General features: G+C 44.0%; 1 protein-coding gene across 1 annotated transcript in view; it reads right to left on the bottom strand.

Annotated features, from left to right (window-relative positions):
* Positions 1-19340, bottom strand: part of SLIT3 (slit guidance ligand 3) — a 627553-nt gene that overhangs the window by 158160 nt on the left and 450053 nt on the right. The window contains exons 8-9 of the mRNA XM_083181792.1: positions 12880-13043; positions 571-712 (exon numbers count right to left, since the gene is read on the bottom strand). Coding sequence (XP_083037918.1) covers positions 571-712; positions 12880-13043 — 306 coding nt within the window. The remainder of the gene's footprint in view (positions 1-570; positions 713-12879; positions 13044-19340) is intronic.

Below are 19340 nucleotides of genomic sequence, written 5' to 3'. Positions count from 1 at the left end.
CGGGTACAACTATGTCTCAGGCACATTTCCATGTAAAATACTTCACCTCAATTCCAATTTGTGTAAGCTAATTGTTGCTGCTTGTTAAACTTTTATGGCTTGATTTATTCAAAGTGAATGAATGTATATGAGCCGTGATCAGCCTATACATAGTGCTTCATTCAATATTCTGGCAATGTATAAAAATGCATTTTAACATCAAACTTGAGCCAACTGCACATTCTTTGTCTTTGATAATAAAAGTGCTATTGCTGTGTGTTGTGCTAAGCATTAAAGCAGGGATGGGGAACCTTCGGCCCTCCAGCTGTTGTTGAACTACACATCCCAGCATGCTCTGCAACAGATTTATCATAGTACAATGGCAAAACTGTAACAGGGCATGCTGGGATGTGTAGTTTGTCAGAGATTTGTGTATATTATATATATATATATATATATATATATACATTTATTTATATTGTGGTAATACATTTGAAAACATTTGAAGAACCTTAATTACAGAGGTGCTTGGCTTGCACAGTGTACCAACTGTGCCAGAGCTAATGATATTAGGACAAAACGATTGCTTACATCTCAATAATGCCTTCTGGTAGATTGGCTGGAATTTCAGCAAGTCCTTTCCCTCGACAGTCCACCACATTGTTGCTGCAGGCACAGGCAGATGGGCAGCTCACTGCATTGGCATTACACGATGGAGGCTCATTTTGGGTTCCTGTGAAATGACAGCATAGTATTAGTGAGTCAATAACCTGTTCTCTATCACTGTACTGTTGTATCACATATTGTATTCAAGACTACACATTGTGTGGCAACATATGTCACTTGCTGGAAAGTGTAAACTAAAGCCACCAGCTTCAGCACTAATATCACCTATGCATTTTAAGCAAAGCCATTCTTTTAGAGGTGTTGATGCAGTGTCCGATTGTATCTAGCATGAAGTTGCACCTGACATGCAGAGGTTTTATATGTACATTTTTGTGTGCACTATTACTTACTGAGGGAGTATTTGGACAGATTGGGCAGTGCCTTGTGAATATGGATTAAGATACACATGAAAGGGCTGATTCTCAGTTTCATGCAAGTCAGAGATGTGTGCCAGCAGAGCTGTTGTGGAGCTGCCTGGGGTAACCACAAGATGCTTCCTCATTACACTCCAGACAGAGTGATCTTAATGTATAGGCACTTTGGCCATCTGCCCAGTGTCCCACAATTGTAAGGGTCAAGTAAGGGAGAGTGAAGGTCATATACCATTCTCTACCTGCCCACCAGCCTGCAGCCAGAAAGCTGTCCAGATGCACTACACTTCAAAAGTGATAAAATGGACAGTGATAAACTACCAACCAATCAACTCCTGCCTGACATTTTTCAAACAGTCTGTTGGGAGCTGATTGGCTGGCTGTTTATCACTCTCCATTTTATCACTTTTGAAGCTTAGTGCATCTGGCCCAGTGACTGGTTATCAGCATGCTGATTGGTGGATGCCTGGAGCGATCCACCAATAAGAGTGAAGATAGCTGATCACTGTATGGAAACATGTTAAGAGATGAAGCAGGACCATAGGAGCTGCATGTTATTGTTTTTTTTAAATCGATTCCCATTGAATGGGTGTTGACCAGACTTAGCACATTGCTTTGGCCAGGGCCTACAATGCCAGTAAGATGACCCTGGCTCCAGGCAGTGTTTGTCATCCTGGAGCCATTGGCTCTGTTAGTTCATCATGATGTCACCTGTTCCGGGAAAGAAATTTGCCTTCTTATGGTGCAGAAGGAGCCTATATTACTCCACCCAGTTGCACTGCATCAGTGGTAGCCAACCCTAGCCCTCGAGAGCTACCAACAGTTCACATTTTCCAGACAACCTAGCTGCTGCACAGCTGCACTCATTAATCACTGACACATTTTAAAATATACACAGATGTAGCTAATTAGCTCACTTGTGATTCTGGCCCTTATTCTGATTCGTGCGGTACGGCCCGCGTGCGGCCGTACCGCCGATGTTTTCCGTCTGCACATGCGCAGAGGTCAATCTGCGCATGTGCAGGCGAATTCGCCGCACATAGCGTTACTACGCCGCAAAGGGGGCGTATAGGGGAGTGAGAGGCTTCATGCCCTCATTTCCCTATGTATACGCCCCGCGTTTCATGGGCGTTCCCATGCAAACGCGGGGCGTACGCATGCTAATGAGGGCATGACGCAACTCATGGGGGCGGAAAGCTGACGTCGCCGGATGTCAGCTTTCAGCCCCCATACAAGCTACCACACGGACGATTGTCCGTGTGGTCTCAGCTTGCGGGAGCTGCCGCGGCGTGCGGACCTGCCTTCGATGGTCGACGACCATCGAATGCAGGGGGCAGCTCCCACCATGGTGGAGGCGTAGCCTCCACCATTTTTATGCGGATCGCCAGCCGTCCGTGTACGGACGGCCGTGGCGATCCGTAGGGTGGGCGGGGATTCGTCTGGTGCGGTCGGAGCCGCATATGCGGCTCGACCACACCAACCAGAATAAGGGCCTCTGTGAGGAGACCTGCAAAACATGCACTGTTGGTAGCTCTCGAGGACCAGGGTTGGCTACCCCAGCACTACATAATGTAAAATACTCTGATGCTGAGAAAGCCAAGTGCTTAATGCAGTTCAATTTTTTCACATGTTTATAGAAATGCTTTTGTAGCAGTTGACATGATACTGACCACTTTCTCCAAGCTGACATATTAAAACTGAATACTATTTTGAGTGTTATAAACATTTATGATTTGTATCATGAAGAGGAAGATGATGAAGAATTGCAGCAAGAAAGATAAGAAGACTGCCTTCCCTTTCATCTTGGAAGAAAACGGTTACTTAAAATATTAACAAAGACAACATAATATACTACAACAACTGCATTGACATAAAAGGACTTTGGGTGCTATTCTTCTTTAATTGCTGCTAAATTTCCTCACCTACTGTATATTCTTACTTTCCTGTTTCAAAAGATGTTTAGATGCATTTAGTCTCAAATGTCAGGGTTTTTGATATGCAGATACATTTTCCAAACGTCAAAGTGGAAAATGAAAATAGCTAGTGTCTGGTTGTGTACATGAAGGGGCAATCTCTCTTGACAAAGGAAAAGTGAATTACTCAGAGCCCTATCCCCGCTTTTGAGAAATGTCAAGGATTCCACTGAGAGCTAGTGCCTGTGTGTTTGAATTTCCATTAGCTGTAACAAATTGTAACCAATGGTCATCTCTCTTTTCATCTGTCAATATTATGTGTACTAGAAGCTGGAAAAAAAAAGAGAAGTCAACAAATTTTATTTATTTTAGCTGGAGTTCCAAGCAGAATTGAAAAGGCTGAAATCAGTGAGTTGTGGCACTTGAAAAAAAAAAAAAAAAAAAAACATGCATGAATAAATGTTTTTTTAAAATGTGCATTAACACTTTTCAGTCGTATGGACTATAGCAGAGAAGATATTAGATGTGTCTCATGTACAGTCATACATATGCAATTAGTTTCACTGCAGAAGCTTGCTGTGGAATGAATGCCAATTATTATGCTGGTAGTATATTAAACATAAAAAGTATATACATGGAAAGACTCACAGTATATCGGTAGAGTGAATGTTTTTCTACAACTGTTGCAGACTACAGCACTGACTTGTGCTTCTCATACCGCTTTCACACTGCCAAAACATTTTAAAAACCGGTATTTTTAAACGGTATTTAAAACGGGTCTGAACCTTCACATTGCAGCAGATTACTACCGTTTAAGTACCATTGACATCAGTCAACCCGTTTAATCCCCTGAACATGTTTCAAGGCAGAATGCAGGGGACAGCCTATCACAGGTCTGTAATCTGTTGTTTTTACTAAATACCGTTTCAGAATCATTCTCACAGAGCACTTTCCCACTGCAGCCGTAAAAGTTTTGAAATGGGAAAAAACGGCAATACACCGTTTAACAAGTGCAGTGTGAAAGGGGTATAAGATACCATTTATATTCCAAATTGTAAAAGTTGTCTAATCCAACCACAAATAAAATAACATCAGCAATTATCAAACTGTACAAATGTGTGTGCTAGTAGACATAAATCCAGTATTAGTAAGCAAGAGCCACCACACACTGTAAGAAGAGCAGAGAGTGAGTAGTGGTGAATAAAGTGAACTAGGGCACTGCATGATTTAATCTAGACCTGGGGTTCCATGATGTATTTTGACCTGGGTTCTCTGCTTGTCACAGCAGGAGGAGGTTGAGGATCCACCTAAGGTGGCAGTCCAAGGATGGGCTGATCTGGTAGTGCTTGAAGCTTAGCAGGTAGGATGTAGGACCTACGCACAAGATCTCAGGCCGTGAGTATTGACCCAATTCTTTGGCGAGGGCGCAGAGTTTAACAACCCAGCAGTCTTTGCCAGGGACCCCGCAAGGGAGTTTGGATTACGCTGCGTCTGGACAGCATTTTGCAGCCCCTTGCTAGGACAACTCACTGATGGCAAGAGAATAACTGAACACAGGACTGGAGGTAGGTTGAGACACAGAGACTTGAGGGATAATCAATAATAACAAAGAACTGAAATGGCCAACTTGGCGTAGACAGTCTTGGTCAGATTAACGGATAACTCAAAAGGCCGATTTGGCTTCAGGGAAACGAAACTTAGGAAGCAGGATAACTTATTGTTACATTTCATTACAGCCAGCGCTGGCACACCCTCTCTTTTTTCTAACTTAAAGGGTCGGCTTGCGTGAAAACTCTGGGTGGGTATAACTGGAACTGAAATGGCCTACTTGGCTTCAGGAGAACAGAGCAGGAGAACTTAAAGGACCAACTTGGTAAGCAGAAATACGGGAACAGGCAGAAATGGGAATCACTGGAGTCAAACGGAACAGGACTCAGAGGTTTTGACTAGGGTCACTCTACCTGCACTTCAGCACTAGGAATTTGTGAACAGCTGCAGAGCTGTGCTTCCTGCAACTTAGCAGTTGCACCAGCTCAGAAGTGCTTGGTTTGCTGGGATTTATTTACCCAGCATTACAGGCACAGGCCAGGCCCCACGAGCAAAGGAGATAAAGAGAACCCATCTGCCAGTCATGTAATGCAGCAAAGATGGCGGCGCCCAGTCCCGAAAGCCTGCGCCAAAGCTGCCGATGGACCCACTGGAGACCCTACACTCACCGGAGAAGCCTGACTCCGGACCCCCTTGAACGAGCACCGGAATAGCGCAGGGACCAATGCGCCCGGCGGAGTGAGCAGCCACACCCACTCCCGACAAGCTGATGGACTGTGACACTGTGTTGCCAGATGTGATGTGTTGGCACTTTCACCCATTTGCAGTAAGGCATAATGTGATCTGGGGTCACTGGCATAAGGTGAATTGGTGGCACTGTGGCATAATGATATCTGGGGTCACTTTGTCATAATTTGGCCTGGAGGCACTGTGTGGACTAGTGGAACTTTGGTATAATGTAGAATTTGCCATGCTACTATTGCAGTGATTCATCTGGATAAAGGGATTTAAAATAATATAATAATATTATAATTTATAATATTTAGAATATTAACTGGAAGTGCTGTGGCATAATGTGTACCTGGGCCACTGTGGCATGATGTCAACTGGGGACAGGGCCGAATTAAGGGGGGGCACAGGGGGTCAGTACCCCTGGGCCCCCTCTAGCTAGGGGCCCCCTGTGGTCGGCATGTATTTAAAGAAAAAAAACAAACATTTTTTTCGATAAAGGTTTTGTGCATGGGAGTGGGGTAGTGCTACAGCTTCACCTATCTGCCAATGTGACAATAATTAATGGTGCTGAGGATAGGGAACCAATGTACACTAACTGCCCTAGTGTGCAGTGCATTACTGGGAGTTGACTAAGTCCCATGACACTTTGCACAAGAGGGCAGCGGCTGAGAGGTTTGTGCTTAGCTCTGATTGGTGAATCCTCATCACATGCTTCTCAGGCACATGGAGGACAGCAGTAGCAGCCTTGTCAAAGGAGGCATTTTAATCAGAGGCAGCACTGAGCCTGCAAGGTCTCCTAGAGTCCTACAGAGTAAGGTACAGAGAGACAAACACAGGATTTCCCCCCTGCAGTTACCCCTTGACCAAATTTATACTGCCTTTACTTTACTGTTTTGACAGTGTAATATTCTCCTGTGCAGTTTGCGCCCAGTAATGACAAGTGCAAGGGGGTCCCCCTGTCTAAAGTGACCCGGGCCCCCCGAAGGCTTAATCTGGCCCTGACTGGGGACAATGTGGCATAATCGAGGAACTACAGTGTGGCAAAATATGAACAGAGGGAACTGTTATAACAAAATGTATCCTTTAAAAAAGTGACAGTGTGCCTTACCAATGTTCAGTGAGCGCAGTTGAAAATCACTGCTCTACAGGGTGAAAACAAATTCTAACAAGAAAAAGCCAAAAAGTGATATATTTCTCTGTTTGACTGGTTATTTACTGAAGGCAATAAATACACACAGTGGGTTATTTTTGTAGTAAATAAGAAGTACCACTTCAGCACCAAAAAACAAACATGTTGGAACATGAGACAAACTACTATATTTGAGACCACTGCCTTTAAAAAATCAAGCAATAAAACGACACTGATATTAAAATAGGTCAATTATAGTGGTAATATAAATGGATAAGATTTAAATGCCAGAGGCATAACAATACTAAGTACTGAAATGAGTGAACAAATCCAGCAGTCAGAGTCCTTGTATGCCAAATGATTACATTTTAATTAAAATACACCAAGTAGCTCTAATTTCTTTCATTTACGTTTGAAGTTTGTCTGAATGCTAATTGGTTTTACCGCTGTAAATGTCTGTCATATACACTTTATAAAGAGAGTCGGAGTACCTGAAATAGCAAAAATGACCGTTTCAAACTACATTGGCTGCATTTGAAGTATACACATCTCTTTATAGGATGGTTAATTTTGAAGCATTCCGATTCTACACCACCTTCTCCTTAGCTTCACCAAGTTTCATCCACAGCTCAACAAACTAAAGACTGGGGGCCAAATGTATTAAGCTTCAAAAGTGATAAAACGGAGAGTGATAAACAGCCAGCCAATCAGCTTCTTCTTGCTATGTCACAGACTGTGTTTGAAAAATGTCAGGCAGGAGCTGATTGGCTGGCAGTTTATCACTCTCCATTTTATCACTTTTCAAGCTTAGTGCATCTGGCCCCTGGTATTAAGTGTCTCAAAATCTACACAGGACCTCCAATGTAACTGTACGAGCGCTCAACTATTATAGACTCTGGACCTATAAATGAGAATTTGAATTGTGTGAAAACACCCTTGCTAATAACTTCTTCTGTCCACATATACTGTACATTTGGATATTATTCCGTGTGCCTCTATGGTTCAGGAAGTTCATCATTGCAGACACTGGGCAGGATGCAGTGTTGTCTGTAGATGTGTTCCCCAGGGGCGGGCTGGGCCGGGGGGCAGAGTGCCATATGCCCCCCCGGGCCGCTTACCCACCCACTGGCTGCGGGCCGTGCTGCGGCTGGATCAGCTTCTCCAGCCCTCCTGCACTGGCCGCGGCTTACAGAACACGGCCGCGGCTACAGGAAAATGGCCGCCGGCCCCCAGCACTGAGGACATGTTCTCAGTGCAGGAGGCCGGCGGCCATTTTCCTGTAGCCGCGGCCGTGTTCTGGAAGCCGCGGCCAGCGCAGGAGGGCTTTAGAAGCTGATCCAGCCGCAGCACGGCCCGCAGCTAGCGAGTGGGTAAGCGCTCTCCCCCCCCCCCCTCCCTCACCCCAGCATATGTGTTTCTGTCACCGTGGGGGGCATATCTGGCACTGTGTGGGGGCATATCTGGCACTGTGTGGGGGCATATCTGGCACTGTGTGGGGGCATATCTGGCACTGTGTGGGGGCATATCTGGCACTGTGTGGCACAGTGGGGCATATGTGTATTTGGCACTGTGGGGGCATATGTGTATCTGGCACTGTGGGGGCATATGTGTATTTGGCACTGTGGGGGCATATGTGTATCTGGCACTGTGGGGCATATGTGTATTTGGCACTGTGGGGGCATATCTGGCACTGTGGGGGCATATCTGGCACTGTGGGGGCATATGTGTATCTGGCACTGTGGGGGCATATGTGTATCTGGCACTGTGGGGACATATGTGTATCTGGCACTGTGGGGGCATATGTGTCTGGCACTGTGGGGGCATATGTGTATTTGGCACTGTGGGGGCATATGTGTCTCTGGCACTGTGGGGGCATATCTGGCACTGTGGGGGCATATGTGTCTTTGGCACTGTGGGGGAATATGTGTCTCTGGCACTGAGGGGGCATATGTGTCTCTGGCACTGTGGGGGCATATGTGTCTCTGGCACTGTGGGGGCATATCTGGCACTGTGGGGGCATATGTGTCTTTGGCACTGTGGGGGAATATGTGTCTCTGGCACTGTGGGGGCATATGTGTCTCTGGCACTGTGGGGGCATATGTGTCTCTGGCACTCTGGGGGCATATCTGGCACTGTGGAGGAATATGCGTATTTGGCACTGTGGCAGAATATCTGGCACTGTGGCGGCATTTGTGTCTGGCACTGTGGGGGCATATGTGTATTTGGTACTGTGGCGGAATATCTTGCACTGTGGGGGCATATCTGGCACTGTGGACATCACATTGTGCGGTGTAATGGGCATCATGGTATGGGGCGTAATGGACATTACGGTGTGGGGAGCATTGGGTAATTGCCATCACAGTATGGGGTGTAATGGGCATCAAGGTGTGCAGCATATTGTGTAATTAGCATCACAGTGTGCGGTGTATTGAGTAATTAGCATCGCAGTGTTTGGGCGTAATGTGTAACTGGCATCATGGTGTTCAGCATAATGTGTAATTGGCATTGCGGCATGTGGCTTTATGTGTAATGGGTATTACAAGGTTCGCTAAAATGTGCAATCTGCAGGTACACAATACAATCATGGTACAGGCAACGCCCCTTATGATAGGCCATGCCCCTAATTTTTCGGCGCGCCTACGGCGCGCAAAAGCATTCCTTCCGACGGTGACTTGGCTGATTATGGGCCAGTGCTCTGGACTTGCCCCCTAGGCTAAAAGTTGCCAGCCAGCCCCTGGTGTTCCCATACCATATATTCACCAGAATGCAGAGATGTATGGTCTGGGAATGTTCCTGCTGTTCCCTATCTGTATGCTTGGTATGCTATTTGTTATCATTATAGTCATCATCATCAGTTGCCCCAACCTATACTTTTTGCAAAGCATACATCTGAATGCAGCCATTTATGCTTATGGAACAAAAGGCAATAGACTGTATATAATTTGGCTACACACACATTATTTACATATATACATGTCTATTTTTCAGCAGGCTCCAGCAGGAACTGAGGCCCTTATTCTAGTTCACTCTTTCTGACAAAATATTTCTTAGATGGACAAAACCATGTGCACTGCAGGTGAGGCAGGTGTAAAACCCCACCCAAATCTAATTATCTCTGCACAAGTAACACCTGCCTCGCCTGCAGTGCACATGGTTTTGTCCATCTAAGAAATATTTTGTCAGAAAGAGTGAACTACTAGAATAAGGGCCTCAGTTCCTTCTGGAGCCTACTGAAAAATAGCCCTACACACACATATATATATATATATATATATATATATATATATTTGCAGGATTGCAGGGGACAGCCCTGCCGAGCGTCATCAGCGGACTGTCCCTAGTAATACATTTGAAAAAATGTAATCCCCATTAGTTATCTAGCAAGAAGTGCAGCATATGCCCTAGTTGATAATTATGATTTACGTGAGTACTGTGCTTGTTCCTGTGGTTGTAGTAGGAACATTGGGTCCTACAACCCGGAGAGAGTGAAACTTTTAAATTTAGTTAGTGCCCAGATGGGTTAGGATTTATTTTTATTATTATTAGTATTAAGTGCTGCACAATAAAACTAGCCACACCGAGATTGCACAAAGTCCCTAGGCTATTTATCGGACCGCTGTGATTTGGAGGTTCCCATCTACCCTAAGAGACAGCACCCCTACCCTGATCTCCTCACAATATATATAGATCTTCAATACTACTAGGTCAACATATAAATGACATTACAACATTCCATTGTCCATTCATGCCATACAGCTGGAGAGAAAGCCTTTTCACTTGCAGTTCCTATAACTGGAATTTCTCATGAAGGTTAGTTAAGAAGAGGAATTACTTGTCAGATCAATCAATAAATATTGAGCAGGTAGAGCTCAAGCAATGGAAATGTTGTATGTGCACAACCGAGAGCTCATTACATCTGCTTTATTTGCAGTACGGTTGGCAGACTTGTGTGCATGCACAGAATTTGAGGAGCTTGGAGCAGGGTGACACCAGGAAGACACTTTTAATACAGCACAAATTTTTAAACATCAAAAGGATGATTTGCCTCTTATTTAAATTAAATAGAATGGTATTGATCAGGGGAATGCAGTGGTAGGGGCCCATGTGCAAGGGGTGCGGTCATCCACCACAGATGTTTGACTAACCTATATTGGTGTAATGTCTGTAAAAGTAAACCAAGCACTTACCTTTTATCAGTTACACTGCTCCAATAGGTAGTTAACAAAGGCGTTTGCACATTGGGTCTGCACATGCGTATATTCGCCGATACGCATGCGCAGATCCACACCATCGCCCCCCCACAGTGATTTTGCTGTAGATCAAGCGGAACTCAGTTAGGGCCATAACTACTAGAGGAGGATGTGGGGCTCCCAGGCAGTGGGGCCCACCAGGAATTTACCGTGTACACCTGTGGGCCAGTACGATCCTGAATGTGGTCCAGGGAGGCCTCAGGTACACATCATTCCCTATATAAGTGGGAAGAAACACACTGCAGCAGCCTCTATGGGCAAATAGGTCATAGACAATTTAATATTGCGTTGAAAATCAGACGTATGTCCACTTTATTTGTAGGGCTATAATATTCAAGTCTCTATTGTAGCTTTCACATCACATAAAACATTTTGAAACGTTTTGAAAAACTGTAATTTTAAATGGTATTTTAAACGGGTCTAGTGTTCATATTGCAGCAGATTACCATTTAAAAATACAGTTTAAGTACAATTCACATCACCAGTCAAGCCGTTTAACCTCTGAACACGTTTCTACCCACAGCTTATTTCCTGGTTCAGGGAAGGGACACAAGACAAGGGACAGCCTATCACAGTGCTCTAACCTTTATTTTTTACTAAATACCATTTCAGTGCCATTCAGACAGCACAAAAAACGGCTCTGAATTGGCTTTAAAACGGGTAGGACTCTGCTTTTTAAACGTGTTGAAATACCAGTTAACTTTAAATGGTATTTCAACTATGACACTTTCACACTGCAGCCTTAAACGTTTTAAAAGGCAAAAAAACAGCAATATACCGTTTTAAAAGTGTGATGTGAAAGCTACATATGAAAGGTGTTTTATTTAAATTGCAGCGTGTAAACACTTCAAACAACTAAAGAAAAAAAAAACCTGGGACTGCCGGTGATTGACACTTACATACTATTTGTGGATGGCAATGTCCTCAGCTTCCCCAAATGGAGGCGAGTCTCCACTGTTTAGGTGGAGGGAAGAGATTAGGGATCTCAATGGTTGCACAGAGAGTTTCTGGGCTCTGAGACAGATGGTTTGTGCGTCACTATGATGTTAAGTGAGTGACCCAATGCTGCATCCTAGAATGCAGGTCATATAACTACTGCAGCAGGAGGTATCTGCTAGTAACACATCTCCTGCTGCCTTACCATACAGAGCTATCAAAAACAGCAGTGATAGCAAATCCTGAATTTGCCTTACACTTACACATTACGCCACACACTGTAATGCCACTTACACATTACGCCACACACTGTAATGCCACTTACACATTACGCCACACACTGTAATGCCACTTACACATTTTGCCACACACTGTAATGCCACTTACACATTTTATATATATTTATTTAATAAAACGTATATTGCACATGCTCAGCCATATGCAGACTACTCCACACCTCCATGAGTGTGTGGACCCAAACAGACGCCACCTTAGGTACAAATCCAGGATTCTCATGAGGAGGTGTTCATATACACAGACACACACATATCGCATCACAGCATTTTGCAGAGTTGAGACATAGCTTAACACAGCTGACACAAACACACATAGTATACATACTCACTGCGGACACCCATATAGTATACATACACACACACTGCTGACACACATAGTAAATTAGTCTTAACTTCAGCGATCAGAATTCGTGTAACTATGTCTCCGCAGACCATGCGGTGGCTTTGGGGATCCAGCGTCGGCGGGGTCTGAAGGGAGCACCGAGAATTAAGGACGCCTGCACGACTTCTGATCGCTGAAGTTAAGACTTATATATTATGTGTGTCAGCAGTGTGTGTGTGTATGTATACTATATGTATGTCCGCAATGAGTATGTATACTATGTGTGTTTGTGTCAGCTGTGTTAAGCTATGTCTCAACTCGGCAAAATGCTGTGATGCGATATGTGTGTGTCTGTGTATATGAAAACCTCCTCATGAGAATCCTGGATTTGTACCTAAGGTGGCGTCTGTTTGGGTCCACACACTCATGGAGGTGTGGAGTAGTCTGCATATGGCTGAGCATGTGTAATATACGTTTTATTAAATAAATATATATAAAATGTATAAAGGGCATTACAGTGTGTGGCATAATGTATAAGGGGAATTACGGAGGGGGGGTGCCTGAAACTATTTTGGCAGGGGGAGCAACATTTATAGTTACACCACTGTTCCTCATGCTATACACAGACTATCCAGCTCAGTGGCAAAGTATCACTGGAAAAAAAAAAAATTCACACATTGGTAACTTTGGTTCCGATCTACTGTAGGTTTGTGTGATAAAGTAATGTAAGCACTTACCAGGGCAAACAAAGTCCTTTTTCTGCACATCTGCTACATTGAAGCCCCTCAGCTGCACTGGTGACATGCAGAAAGTGAACTGGCCAATAGTCCGTCTCTGACGCAGCCAGTCTGACAACCAAGTGAGGTGACAGTCGCAGTACAAGTAGTTGGAATGAAGTCGTCTGAAACAATAAAGAACAATTTAGGTTTAGAAACATAAAAAGTGTGTAGCATATTAACTTCAGTGGTACGTACTACACAGAAAAACTGTAACAGCTAACAAAAGAAGTTTCCTCTCAAGCCCCTCATCCCGCAACACTTTGCTTGCAACAATATTTTGTCAAGTTATGTAGATATTCTCTTTTTTCAAGAAATTGTATCTAACAGATAGGATCATGCACACAATCAACCATGTAGAGACACAGAATATAAGGAAGTTGATAACTGACTAATGTATGACTTTGCACTTAAAAACATCATATATCGCTATTAATGCTGTTCAGTAGATTTCCAGTACATATAATCAGGGTCGCCGAGAGGGGAGGGAGCAGGTACTAATTACCCGGGCTTGCTGGAGGGGCCTGCAAGGGCCCTGGTCCGACTACCCCCTTTCCTCCTCCATCCTCACTGACAGCATAAGAGCTCATGCTGAGCCTGCTGTCAGCACTGTGTGCTGCTGCTGAGAGGCGGGGCAACAATAACACTCCCCCCTCGACTTTAGAGTGTTTTTTTCACCCCTAAACTGTTTTGGGGGCGTGACCTAATTGGGGGAGGTAGGGAGGGGAAGATATACTAAGCCTTGAAAAATGATAAACTGGAGAGTTATAAACCATCAGCCAATCAGCTCCTACTTGCCATGTCACAAGCCGTATTTGAAAAATGAAAGGTAGGAGCTGTTTCGGGTGCTGCCTATCACTCTACATTTTATCACTTCAGGCTTAGTACATCTTGGCCCAAGTGTAAGGGATGTGGCCTAAAAGTATAGGCTAGTTACACTTTCCCAAATTATTTAATTATTCAGAGCAACCCTCAGATTGGGTTTGCTGTTGCCCAGAAACCACCGCACACCATACATACCTACTCTGAAGTATTCCCAAACCTCCCGACTTACCTAGTAAAGTAAAGGGTGGGTGATTGAGAAAGTGAAGGGTATGGTGAATGAATGCTTAAACTGTCACTTCCACATACCATGAAATCCAGGATTCATTTCTGGCTCATGCTCACAATGAGCTACTGGAACACATGTGCGTGACATCATTTGGTGGTATCCAATAACTGAATGCAGACACCAACATGGAGAATTAGCAACCTGCCACGTCTGACCTGTGATGATCATGGCTGTTACTTCTCAACATCAGTGAATGGCAACCACCAATATTTTTAATCAAGTTAAAAATATTTTCCTATTCAATGCTGATTGATAATTGCAACAATTGTATATTTATTTTGAATGACTGCTCCGATGGCTACTGGCATCATTGTTGCTGTGTACACCAGGAATGAGGAACTCATGCAGTCCTTCCCTAGTTAGTGATGGACAGGGAGTAGGGAATACAGCCCAATCCCACTTCCCAGACAGGCCAGATGTATCAAACTTCAAAGAGTGATAAAGTGTAGAGTGATAAACAACCAGCCAATCAGCTCCTACCTGTTATTTTTCAAACCCAGCCTGTAACATGGCAGGTAGGAGCTGATTGGCTGGCTGTTTATGACTCTCCATTTTATCACTTTCTGGAGCTTGATACATCTGGCCCTGTATAATCTCTGCCCACTCTACACAAAATAAGTAAACCCTTTTCTGGCAAAGAGATTATAACAGATATATGGATGGATGGATGGATAGGTGAATAGATGGATAGATATGGTTGCTGAAGAATGCTTGTTATGTATGATGGGAGATCTACAATTCAGCAGCTTGAAAAACAATATATATTTGGACACTGTTTCCTAACCTTTAACATGCCTTTAAGCATTCTGCATAAATCACCTAATAATTAAAATCTATATAAATAATACATAGCAACCATAAAGACGGAGAGGTGCTGCATATAATCAGAGGATGAATGTTGGTACTATAGGGCTGTAGGCCAGCTCGGTTTGAATAAAATCCTCCCCATGAACACAGCAGTTTTTCCCAGACGCACAGACAGCAGGACATTCTCCATTAAGGAAATGAATACCGTGCAGTGTTTCACATAAATGAAGCTGCTTCAACAATGAAAAACACCACAAAACAGATCAATGCAAACTAATTCTTGCCTGTTGTAATCACGGAGATAAGATCAATAGGAGGTAACAACATGAAATGGATTGAGCAGTGACAGTCATGCACTGCCAATGCCACAGGAAATAGTTCTGCATTCTGTGCAGCATTTATAGTATAGTAGCTACACAGCTGACATTTCTGACGTCTCTTGTGTGTTTTATTAACCACAAATTAGCAAGCATTCACTTGCAGCTCACTGGAACATTGTGGCCCTCATAGGCAGGGCTGCCACTAGGAATTTTGGGGCCCAGGACTGATTTCTGGTCTGCCCCCCCCCCCCCCCCCCTCATCTCCCCCCAGACTCCTGCTCCCTCATCCCCTCCTACTGAACGCAGCAGATCCCGAAGCACACGCTTCTTCAATGCAGGGCTCCGGCGGCCAATTAAAATGCAGCACTGGCTGGTGAGCCAATCAGAGCTTGTGTACCAGCAGCCACTCTGATAGGCTAACGGTACACAAGCTCTGACTCAAAAGCCGGTGCAGCATTTTAATTGGCCGCTGGCATCCTGCACTGACGAAGGCTGTGCTTCGTTTCAATGCACCGAGTGCAGCACAGCGGAGGCAGTCGGGGGGGGGGGCTTCCAGAGGCCGGGGCCCGGGACAGCTGTACCCAGGGCACCCCCCTATCGGCGGCCCTGCTCATAGGAGTTATACAAGGTCCAAACATAGAGAATGAAGGTTAAGGATTACATTGTAAAGCACTGTTTGTGAGACTCATGTAATGCCAATGATCATAGAGTTGACCGTTGTTGGTTTTTTGCACTGTGCACAAAAATTACACAAAGAGGCCGATTCTGGATCACTCGCAGTGATCTGAATTCGGCCCCTGCCCAGGTGGTCGGGTTTGCGCTTGCTCTCGCCGGGCAGTTCACAGCAGCGAGAGAGAAAGGGACGGGGGCTGCGCTTGGCATCCCCATGAAAACACTGGGCATTACCATGGGTACGCGGGTGGGCAGATGCCTGCTGGGGGCAGGTGGCTGACGTATTTCAGACTCATCACCAATATACTACACAGCAATAGACCTCTAGCAATACAGTACCATACCGCTCCCAACATTCACTGGTGACTCAGCAGGACCTTTGCACGCCTGAAATTTGAGGACATGGCCTCTCTGCCTGTGGTGAATGGACGCTGTGCACATGCTCCCAACTGCCCCCCTCATCGCCGAGGTACAATGCACAGGAACGTCCGCGAAAAACGGGACGTTCCCGTGGGTAAATAGACAGTTGGGAGGTATGCAGTACATGGGCCTTTAAGCACTTTTTAAAGTAATTTTTTGCACAGATATCGTTGTTCTGAATAAAGCCACAGCATAAATGTTACGAAGCATCATCACAATTATGTTGCAGCATAGAACAATGTGGACAAATTTGGCAATATAGCCGTATGTACAAAGTAATGAAATGTACATATTGACAATAATGCTGATATATTTACAGGAAATTAACTTTGAAGACTCCGCCATGCTTTCTAAAATTAATCTAAACAAAATCTATTTGGAGAGATTGGGAAAACGCTTTTGTGTAAATGCGTACCTCCTTCCATTGAATAGAAAAGCTTTGTTTTAAAAACCCCATTTATGATTTTTTGCCTTTGTTTTCTCCTTTAATTACAGCAAAGCAGGATTAGTCATTGACAGTCTCAAGGGAACTATCTACAAAGCCATCTTCAAAATTAAACTAAAGGCAGGATGGCAGCAGACACTCCGTTCTGGAAACAGACAGCTGTGATTGATCGATTTGAGGTGGCTGGATGAATATTACAGAACATTAATGAGAACAAAGGAGAAAAAAATCCTTCTAGTTAATCGTTTAAATTAATTCTGACTACTATTAATGTCAGTCCACAAATAGAGACTAAGGGAAAGGACATGCAGGTAAATATAAATTAGTGGCTATCACCTCAAAGGAACAAGAAAGGTAATATCTGCAGGAGAAAGGGACTTTAGTTAATATATTTAGTTTGGATGACAGGTAATCCTTAGGTTCCAATGTTCACTTGAATGGGAAGTAGACAAGCACTCTTCTCTTATAGTTACTGACAACTCCCCTGGATTATTATCTGATCTGAGTAATACCTGCAATAAGTAGTTTTTTCATTCGTGGTGATTTGTTAAACTCATGCAGTTACATTAATGATTCCCATTTTTCCATTAGTAAAATTATTCTTTGCAAAGTAAGATACTGGATTTACTGAAATACAAAAACATTTTCACGACTGTAACTGCAGGTGTGGAGGCAGTGCAGATTTCTAGGGTCACCTGGACATGGTGGGCAAGCCTTTACTTGTGGCCATAAATAAGCGAAGAACCTTGCTAAAAATGCTAAATTTTATTGCAATATTTATTAACTTGGGAGTTTGAGTTGTGCACCTGCAACTTTGACTTTGTATGCAGTTATACTGAAAGGTCTCCACATGGTCGCACCTCTCAATTGGTGTGCACCCCAGGACCCCACCCCTGTATATCAGATGTCTAGGGTGTTGGATCTCTAGGCATGGAAGGCACTTGCATTTGGCATGTAGGATGCCTGGAATGGCACCTAGCAGTCTACAAATAATTCAGATGCTTTGGGTGCACAGTTTCTGCCTTGTCCCCGAACCAAGCCACCACAAATCACCCAAATTGCCACTTGGACGTCCGGGTTCTGCCTACTGTCACCAAAGCTGGGGGCAAGCATAATGGAGCAGTCTGGTTTTGTTCTTCTGTCGGCTACACAGGGAGCATTACAGTCCTGTTACAGCTCCGCTGCCAATGGTCTACCCACAGATATTATAGAAATAAAGCCTTTTAGTGACTCTTAAATGTGTTTCTTCTCTGTATATCAAATACCTTTCTCTCTGTGATACTCAATATACTACACAAATAGACATGGAGGAGGCACATTTAGTAGGTATTGTAATAGACAAAAGGGTTATCGGAGAGGAAACTACTCAGGCTGGTATGTGCTCTTCATTGCAGGAGAAGGACGTCACAGGACTGATCAGTGCACATTAGTGAGAAAGCTTTAAATTGAAAATAACTGAGAGGACCTAGAGGAAAGGTATTCATCATGTGGACCTCCAATTGCTGTGGAACTACACATCCCAGCATGTCCAGCCTCAGGTTTGCTATGAAGGCATGCTGGGATGTGAAGATCTACACCAGCTGAAGGGCCACCTTGTGAATACCCCTAACTCAGAGTACTTTGGACACTTTCTACAGGGGTAGCAGAGGATTGTGTTGAAGTTAAGAAGCAACATAACTACTACTGCATATTCTCATTTAAATATCCTGATATGTAATATCTAAACAAAGTAACAGCAATGTGTCTTGTTTACAAAATTAATATATATTTAACAGGGACAAAGCAAAAGCCATTATCAGAACCCTCATAGTCTGTATACCCAGGGGTATAACTAGAACTTTGTGGGTCCCATACATTTTTTTTTAAATAGAGGAGAGGTACAGGTTGGCACACACACACACACACACACACACACACACACACACACACACACAGTCTGGGTAAGGTTGAAGGTACAGGGTGACACATGGGTAGAGTGGGGGAATAGGATGTCACATACATGAATAGGGAGTATACAATGTCATACACAAGGGGAAGGGGTTACAGGGTGTCACACACAGGGACAGGGGGTGTGTAAAGGTTATCACAAACTGATGGTGGTACAATGGTACAATGTCACACACATACAGAGGTAGGGGGTGAACTGAGTGTCATACATGGGGGTAGGGGTAAAATTCTATCTTCCTAATTACTCAAAGAAAAAAGAAAGCAACAAGCTTACGGGGGGTATTTTTTTGGAGACAAAACCCTATTCAATTCCCATGCTGATTTTTAGTCTGGGTGAAAATCTAGCATGGACAAAAATAAAATTTGTGAAACTGACACAAATTCACGTGGTTTTGATTAATTCACGGCCATTTACACCTGTTTATGCATTTTTCATCCATGCCGATTCAAGCCCCCCCCCCCCCCCCCCCCAAAAAAAAAAAAAAAAAACAGTTAAATGGCTCAGCTGAAAAATTAAATGTCTTTAAGAACAGGGGAAAATGCCCGTGATTGAATACGGATAGGCAAATCTTTACCGTTTTTTTTTCCGCATGGTGAAAACATCGGCCAAGATTCAATACCGCCCAAAAGTACGTGTTACATTTTATACAGTACGAGAAAAACTTACACAGTGCAAATGCAACTGTATCATACTGCATCT

Source organism: Crinia signifera, chromosome 4 (assembly GCF_055691185.1).
Source record: "Crinia signifera chromosome 4, ASM5569118v1, whole genome shotgun sequence".
NCBI lineage: Eukaryota > Metazoa > Chordata > Amphibia > Anura > Myobatrachidae > Crinia > Crinia signifera.
Note: the sequence above shows the minus strand (reverse complement) of the source record. Positions and strands in the feature narration are given on the sequence as shown.